This window comes from Macrobrachium nipponense, chromosome 8, assembly GCF_015104395.2.
Source record: "Macrobrachium nipponense isolate FS-2020 chromosome 8, ASM1510439v2, whole genome shotgun sequence".
NCBI classification, from domain to species: Eukaryota; Metazoa; Arthropoda; class Malacostraca; order Decapoda; family Palaemonidae; genus Macrobrachium; species Macrobrachium nipponense.
This window is the reverse complement of record NC_087203.1, coordinates 41,368,061-41,377,527: the sequence shown is the minus strand read 5'-3', so window position 1 is coordinate 41,377,527 and position 9,467 is coordinate 41,368,061. Positions and strand designations below refer to the sequence as shown.

General features: G+C 41.2%; 1 protein-coding gene across 2 annotated transcripts in view; it reads right to left on the bottom strand.

Moving 5' to 3' along the window:
• Positions 1–9,171, bottom strand: part of LOC135222713 (sterile alpha motif domain-containing protein 1-like) — a 41,238-nt gene extending 32,067 nt beyond the window's left edge. Inside the window, exon 1 of one of the 2 annotated variants that reach the window (XM_064260911.1) lies at positions 7,469–9,171. In XM_064260911.1, the coding sequence (XP_064116981.1) occupies positions 7,469–8,488 (1,020 nt within the window). In that variant the 5' untranslated portion in view covers positions 8,489–9,171. The remainder of the gene's footprint in view (positions 1–7,468) is intronic. The other variant, XM_064260913.1, reaches the window with a different exon arrangement.
• Positions 9,172–9,467: the final 296 nt, after the last annotated feature.

Below are 9,467 nucleotides of genomic sequence, written 5' to 3'. Positions count from 1 at the left end.
TTCCTGCTGGTGGAGGATGAGTCGAGTTGAATAGAGAGTTTAGGCCAAAAGCCAAGCGATGGGACCCATGAGGTCATTCAGCGCCGAATTGGAAATTGACGGTGAAAGGTTTGTAACAGGAGGAAAACGTGGAGGGGGATGTCTATGGTCGTCGTATAAATACTTCAAAATGAACCAAACAAAAACTTCTTTCAGTTTTCTTCGAAATATTGAAAAAATAAACCCACAAAATCAATTTATAACTTGTTTACTTCTAAGTATTTACATTTAGTTTTACTACACACTCGAGTAACTTTCAGGCCCTTCTGTGGCCCATTTTCAAGAGATGTTTGGGATGTCAGCCTGGGTCAAGGTCCAACAGTCTTCTCAAGCTACAAAGTGATTTTGTGGGTTTCTTTTTCAATACTTCAAAATCTTATCACTTACTCTCACCTACAAAATACTTTGTTGTTGTTGCTTCTGTTGTTCTTCTTGTTGTTGTTGAGGGGTAGGAAAGCCCTATGGAATCCCCTATAAAGGTCTGATAAAGGTGTTTCACGTCGACTTAAGGATACAGGAATCTTAGGATAGGATATTTATGATTTATTTATTATAATGAAAATGTAAAAATTAAATAATGTGCTTGTGAAACAGTACAGAAAAATTAATTGATAAAATATTGTTCTTGTTCTAATTTTCGTTGGTGGAACAACGCGCTATTTGACTGCAGGTTTCAGCACGCGCCTAGAGTAAGCTGGAGGTCGGATCACGCCTTGTTTTAACTATCTTATAGTTAATTGTTTGTTGCTACATTCGTCATAATAATGAATAGCTTTTCGTTATATAAATACTGGATCTTATTTCAACAATCTTGCAGTTAGTTGTCTGCTACAATCGCCATTAAATTAATATTTTCGTTATATAAATACTTAATATTATTCAAACAATCTCATCATTAATTTTTTTCTATGAGTCTTTAAAATGGAAATGACTAAATGCTGACAATTAATGTCTATAGAGCCTTCACAAATGTACGGCTACTCTCAAGATTTATATACATAATTTTGCAGCCAAGACCAATTAACTGTTCTAAATACTCTACATAAAGTAATGGCTAATCTGTGACTTCAAAACAATTTTGATAACTAACCAACCATGACTGTTTTTGTTTGTTTGCTTGTATGGTGCTTTTACGTTGCATGGAACCAGTGGTTATTCAGCAACGGGACCAACGGCTTTACGTGACTTCCGAACCACATTGAGAGTGAACTTCTAACACCAGAAATACACACCTCCCACACCTCAATGTAATGCCCGAGAATCGAACTCGCGGCCAACGAGGTGCACGCCAACACCATACCGACCACGCCACCGAGGCGCTCAACCAACCATGATGATCAAGCATAATAGCGACTTGGCGCTGAAATTGCCCAACTTTCTCCTACTGTACTTTCCCCTTCTGGCTTTCTTCATCAAGTCCCCACAATAACTGGTTTCCATCAGCCTGGGACCAACTTAGAATTCAGGCCAAAGGCCAAGCACTGGGACCTATGACGTCATTCAGCGCCGAAATGGAAATTGACAGTAAAAAGCTTGAAAGGCGCAACAGGAGGAACACCTCAAAGCAGTTGCACTATGAATCAATCGTTAGGAGAGGGTGGACAGTAAGATGAAGAAGAGAATATGAAAGGAGGTACAGTAAAAGGAACGAAAGTGGTTGCACCTAGGGGACGAAGGGCACGCTGCAAAGAACCTTAAGTAAGGCCTACAGTACACCGCATGAGGGACACCGGCGGCACTAAACACCCCCCCCCCCACGAGGGGAATTCTGTTCTACTCGACTGCAATAAATTAAATTCCAATGGGAATTAACTGCCTGTAGAATAGAGTATAGAATTTAGGCCAAAGGCTACGCACTGGGATCTATAAGGCCATCCAGAATGACTGGCTCTGTTCTACCACCATCTGGGAATGACATGTCTCATTTCTAGAGTATCTTGGAATAAATTTTATTCTATTGGAATAAGTGTCTTGTAAGGGAACAGCTGCTCATATTCCAAAGGGAATACCTGTCTATTCTATCCATTCATAACTGGCTCTATTCCAGGAATAACTACTTCATTCTGAGGGGGGGGGGGGGGGGGGGTTGTTAATGAGTTTTACTCAACTCGGGAATACCAGGCTCTATGCCATCCTATAATAAAAAGGCTCTATTGTTATCAGAGAATGAAAGGTTCTACTAATCATAGAGGAGTAGGCTCCGCTCTACCCAAGACTGAAAGGCTCTAAAGTCGACCAGGGAGTCAAAGGCTCAATGCTATCATAGGATAAAAGGCTCTATTCTATCATAGGATAAAAGGCTCTATTCTATCAAGGAATCAAAGGCTCTATTCTACCACTGAATAAAATGTTCTATTCCATCATAAGATAAAAGGCTCTATTCTATCATAAGATAAAAGGATCTATTCCATCATAAGATAAAAGGTTCTGTTCTATCAGGGAATTATAGGCTCTATTCTATCATAGGATAAAAGGCTCTGTGCTATCAGCAAATCAAAGGCTCTATTCTATCATAGAATCAAAGGTTCTATTCTATCATAGGATAAAAGGCTCTATTCTATCATAGGATAAAAGGCTCTATTCTATCATGGAATCAAAGGCTCTATTCTATCAGCCAATCAAAGGCTCTATTCTATCAGGGAATCAAAGGCTGTATTCTATCATAGGATAAAAGGCTCTCTTCCATCAGAAAACGAAAGGGTCTTTTCTATCAGAATAAAAATCTGCCACATACGCGGTGGTCTGGGGCAGGTCCTACAGTCACCTTGGAAAAAAAAAAAAAAAAAAGAAGAGAGAATTTGCGGCCAAATATGCGCAAATACGCAAAGTGATGGATCCAGTAATGCTATAATACACAATAGTAATACTGCATGAGAGAGAGAGAGAGAGAGAGAGAGAGAGAGAGAGAGAGGAGAGAGAGAGAGAGAGAGAGAGGATACGAACATTCCAGTATTAGGAAATAAATCCACAAACTGGAACAATCAAACTGCAAGAAAAAACAACTAAGCATGAGAGAGAGAGGAGAGAGGAGAGAGAGAGAGAGAGAGAGAGAGAGAGAGAGAGAGAGAGGCATTGCAATCACACAACAAAAGACAAAATACATTCAAGACTCGTACCAAGAGCGTACTGGATATTGTGCATACAATTCGGCGGATAAATTTCTGGTGCAAGCCACAGTGCCACAAATATGACTGTTACCGATACTCACTTGTCTTAATACAAGAATTTCCTGGACATTTAAGATATATTCAGACCTCATTACATAGTTATTAATCTACAAGAAGAACTAATGACTTTAGTTGCCTTATCTTGAAAAATTAGTCATTCTCTAGGCGTTCCTTGTGGAAACACTATTCCATTACATGAATTCCTAAATAGTACTACGTATAAGCCACTCACTTTATCCTTCTACAACCATACTCCCATGTATTGTTCTTTCACCACTTATTAGCTTCTTACCATCACCAGTCAACAACAGGTTATATACTGTGTATGTTAAGCGCTGCTTATGAGTCTAGTGCGAATGTCTAATGTGAGAGCACAGCACTAAAGTTTTAGAAAAAAGTAATAAAGGCCTATGCGAGTGCGTTTGCCTGCATTAAAAAACAAAGGTACTCTCGGTACATCAAGAGCAACCAGAAACGTACGTGTTCATCTCCACACTATGCGGAGCGCCATCTTTCAGAGAGAGAGAGAGAGAGAGAGAGAGAGAGAGAGAGAGAGAGAGAGAGAGAGAGAGAGAGAGAGAGAGAGAGAGAGAGAGAGAGATGAACGAACAACGTGGCACTGAATTTACACCAAGGTTAGTCTCGAATGAGGTCCAGTTTAAAGTAGAACTGTATCGCCCGCCAGCCGGCCTGTCAGTTCCACCTTCCTCCCTCCCTCCCTTGAACATCAAAATCGCTACCAATAACTCATGCCAGCAACGTAAATAAGTCAAGTTTCCTTGGGAAAAAAAGAGAAGAAAATCGGGGAGGATAAAGAACATCCAGCATGGCTGAAAATGACTTTGCCGGCGCATCACAACGAAAGGCTGATCCTCTAACCTTCGCCAGGACAATCGATGATTTAAGTGTTCTTTCGCAAATGCGTGTGCGTAACACAGTTACACATCCGTGTAAATTGATGTACGATGATCATGCTCTAAAGTTACCGGGCTAGATACTGTACAAAAATAATCTAGAAAAATAATTAACGTTTTACTTCAACATAGTACTATGTGGTCTAGAGATCCTTTAACGCTTTACTTCAACATGGTATTATCATTGGATACCACACTGCTTATGGTCTAGAGATCCTATGACTGCTTACGAAGCTGATAAATAACTATATAATCAACGTCAAACTGAAATCTACCGCCAGTTTCCAAACGTCGTTCTTAGAAACCGCCAACTGTTATCAAAAACATTCTGCCCAGCCTTTTCCATAAACCTTGGAGGCATGTAAACCTTCTCGTGGGTTTTGAAAAACAGGCGCAGGCTGACTGCAGGTGTTTTTGAAATAAAAATAGCTGTGCTGTCAGTATACTCACACGTCGTGTTCAGAGAGAGAGAGAGAGAGAGAGAGAGAGAGAGAGAGAGAGAGAGAGAGAGAGAGAGAGAGAGAGAGAGCCAAATTCACTGATAACTTAAGAGAAGGATGAGACAAAGAAATGTTTAAGAATCCTTATAAATATAGCATTTTGTAAAATTCAACCGCTACGAAAAACTAAAGCCCACATGCCGAGAGAGAGAGAGAGTCAAATCACTGGTAATATAAGGAAACGAAGAGACAGATTAAGGTTCCATAACAACAAAGCATTTTGGAAAATTCTACTAAAGCCTAAAGGACGCGCGCGCGCGCGCACACACACACACAGATTCGCAAAGATTCCTCGACTTGAAGAGGCAGCCACTGGATCATCCACATCACGACCAATGGTACATCCAATGCAACCAGATTAGCTTGACTCAAGGATGAAAAGTTAACTTCACGATCTTAGCCGTTTAAATTTATTTTAAGAGACACACACGCATGCATTTTATATATACTATATATATATATATATACTATATATATATATATATATATATTATATATCTATAGTATATATATATAATGTATGTATGCAATGCATGTATATGACATATCAAGTAGTACTACATGGTTAAGAGCTTTAGACCCTTATTACTCAATACTTTTAATAACAGTCAAACAGTATAAAATTAATAACTAATTAGTCACTTTCTTAGACTAATTTTACGCGTTAAATGTATAAATCAAGTCCTATAACAATTCAACTCCTTTACATTCCCCAATATTTAAGAAAACTCGTACTATACTTCCGGATAAATTAATTAAACTTGGCCTATTATTATACTATATAAAATGGTTATATGTATATATATATATATATATATATATATATATATATATATATATATATATATATGGATTATATTATATAAAATAAATGTCTAATCCAAATTTACTTTTTTATATCCCTGTTCGAACGCATGTGGTGTTTAAGATATGGAAAAATATAACACTAACAAAGGGCATATTTGCTAATACCAATGTTCTAAAATAATAATAATAATAATACTAATAATAATAATAATAATAATAACGACGTTCTGAAAAAAAAGTGGCAAACAGGCCAGAAAATTAGTGACGCCAATTGGACAAGTCCTTATATAGCCAACTTTACTACATATCAAATTGATTTTGTTTTTATGTTTATATATATATATATATATTATATATATATATATATATATATGAATAACTTGATCACGAAGTATATAAAACGTGATGCTATGTATAAATAAAGGTTTTTTTGCCACGAAGGAAAAAAATGAAAAAGGCGAAAGATGATAGCCGGAAAAGTACTTTCGGTCCTATTCGGACCCTTTACTGAGGGTCCGAATAAGACCGAAAGTACTCGGCTATCTCGCTTTTCATTTTTTCCTTCGTGGTAAAAAAAAACCTTTAATTATATATATATATATATATATATATTATATATATATATATATATACTATATATATATATATATATATATATATATATATATAGCGAAAGAGGAACAAACAGAGAAATTATGTCCAGACAATTACCCCGCGACCCTCAACGAACGAAGCCCAAAAGTTTACAAAGCACTGAACCTATATCTCATTTTATCTCAACTAGCCCGATAAGCGAACGATGTGAGGCATTCGGTATGATGCATGTGGGACTACGAAGAGGACACGCAGGAGTCCTTTCATCCACGTAAGGACCACGTTCAAAACCTCATCCTGCACCAGTCGATAAGAGAAAAAGAAGCGACGTTAATCAGTATCAAGACCTACAATAGTAGTACGGTATCGCAACGCCGTCCACAGGCGAAATGAAAGACCGAAGCAGACGAACCAACAGTCACAACCACAGTACGGGGGGAGGGGTTGGACTGGGGAGGGAAGTCGGTGTCTGAGTGGTGGGGTCGGAGGATAGAGCAGACTTGCGCAAAACCAAAATCGAACGCACAAACAAACGCACCCGTGGCCCGATTCAGCAACCAACAGCGAAGCGGCAGCGGTCGGTTCGTCGCCGTTTTAAAAGGAATTCTTCGCTCGTCGATTTCACACCCCGTCTCAGCACTTGAAGGCTCAATGAGACTTTAAAAATCAATGAGACAGAGACTTAAAAAGCGTCAATTTGCGTCTCTTGCCGTCGTTCAAGAGTCTTCTGATCCGGGTAATCAGAATTCAGTATCGTATACGTATGAAAAAGATGCCATATAAGCTTCAGAACCTCACACACACAGATGTGACGTACATTATTCATTTTCCTAAGCCAGACAGCTTCTACGTATTGCATCAACTGCCGGTGTCTGTTTTTTTCCTTTCTGCTGTTTAATCTTTTCGTTCTTTAAAAGGAAATTAGAACTTTACTTTCTATCTCACAGTTACAAGGAAGTTCTACTGGCTGGGGGCATGACTGCTCAATTTCCTCAATGCAAGTGATTCACTAAAAAATTTTACGACTACAAAGGAGACTCGATTTCGACTTTCGAGTATAATTGAAATCATGGGAATATGGCAAACATACTTCTCCTGCACGATCTCCCAGCTTCACGCTTTCGTCAATAACTTGAGCATATCGCAAAATCTATACCATTCTTGAAGGCTAATCGCAGATATATCAATAAAACCAGCATCATACAAATATGCGCACTTTTTGAGCTACTATTTTATTTGCTAAGCGTAACGTCAGGGGGAAAATAGTCGGTGGTTATTTGTGTAAAATTGCTTATACAAAAACTGCATCGCACTAACAAAGAATAATAATGTATTTATCATTCATTAAATGTAATATTCAAAACTTTGGAACCATTCATTCATTCATCATTATTATTATATCAACGGCTGTTGTTCAGCCAATTCAAATGAACAAACATCTGGTTACCTTATTTCGCCTGGAAGGCGGTCTTCCCCTGGAGGAGGAACAAACAACTGGGTGGTGAATTCCGAGATTCTTTAAGGGTGGTCTGCCACGGCGCCCACGCTTCACGCCGCCCATACCACGCTTGATAGGTCCACCTGTCACACTGCTCCCTACTCCCCCTGCTCCCCCGCAGGACACACGTAAGGGCTCTTCCTCCATCGGTTGCTCCAATTCTTGCTTAACGGATAGGGCCTCTGGCTGATGATGCTGCTGCTGATGGTGGTGGTGATGTTGTTGCTGTTGCTGAAGGTGGTGTTGTTGGGACTGAAGTGGTGGTTGTTGCTGCTGCTGAGGAGGAGGAGGAGGTGGTTGCGGTTGCTGCTTATTCAAGGCGGCGGCCTTCTTCACCTCCAGGAAGTGCATCGGCATGACGTCTGTCGGGGAGTCGTCCTCTTCGAGCTCGTCTATCTCGTCGGCCACATCCGTGTCCTCGGCATCCTCCGTGGCAGGCGAGGGGGGCGAGGGAGGCGGCGCCGGGGCATCTGCAGGTACGACATACGTGATGAGAGACGCCGTTCGGTGAGTGGTCTCGACCCGCAGCAGTGTGCCAGCCCTTATTTCCCGATGCAAAAGCAAGTCCAACTTTTCGATCAGACGCTGATGCCCACTGCTAGCTAACTTTTCCTCAATCTGCTTCTTGCTGGCCCCTGCCACGCCGCAGGCCTCGACGGCAGACCGAAGGGCACGCCGGGTTGACTCACTGTTCATGACGTTGACTTTCGTTCGAGTGGGGCGTCGTCGAACCAGGTCAGCCTTGGCCCACGATGCAGCTACACGATAAGAAGTGGCTCCTTTGTACTCCACGCGTAAAACATCCTCTGACTCGACCAGTTCATCCAACACCGCCTCCGTCGTCAACTCCGACAGGAGGTGCTCACGTCTGACATACCAGGCTATTTTACGAGCGCTCGGACGGACACGACGCGACCTCAAAACGCGAATGGCATTAATGATAATGTCCCGTTCCTGATTTGTTACCATATTAACACTAACTAATCACTAGGAAAAAAGTAAACACGAGCGCCAACAATGTGGGAGTACCAGAGAGTCGCCACAGCGTTTAGCCAGCCGGCGAGCGACAACTCCTCGCAACCCAGCTGATCTCCCGCCACAGCCGCACCCAAGGCGCAGGCGCAGTAACCCACCCCGCTTACACACACACGCACTCACAAACATGCCACACAACTTTTCGCCGTCATTTTCCTTCAAATATCACGTATGCACGTTTCCCCATATGGGAAAACACATCAACAAGACAGAATTCACGTGAACGCCGCTACCAGTCGACTCTATGATGACTATGAAGCTCAGTCTACACTAAAGAAAAATGCTAAACATCGTACAGCCAAGTTATCCCCACTCGAACTGCACACCGACAAACGTGGTACACTCCCCGTTCAGTTTTAAGTTACAAAAATTTCGCGAGGAACTTATCTATACATTAACACCCAGTAATTACATGGCGTTACAGAAAGTTTACTTTGGCACCCGGTCAACCAAATCCCTCCCCGACATTAAAGCAGCCTGAAACAATCTCCTACGACGAAATAAAAGCCAAGGTCGAACGAAATCTCTCCTTTGTCGCGGAAGGCGCGCTGCGTCTCATGACCGGTGGGGACGAACTCTTAAATCCTTCATTTACTTTCGAGTTCTCATCTGCTTCTAAACCATTCCATTTGTCAAAAACTAAGCCATTACACCTAAACCGACAGGGACCACGGATTTAAGAGACTACAGATACAGGGGAAACACCGGGATGTCGGTGGTGTTCGATAGTACACACGCAACACCAGCTGCTAGGGGTTGCCGTAAACTTCCACCGAAACTTGTGACGGAAATATTTTAAGGACAATGACGTGTCTTCAATGATTAAAAAAGCCCGCTGGTCCTAAAGGCCATAGAACTGCGTCTAAGCAATGCACGCATAAGTTGTCCCCAGAGCTACAGGCAGTAAAACGAA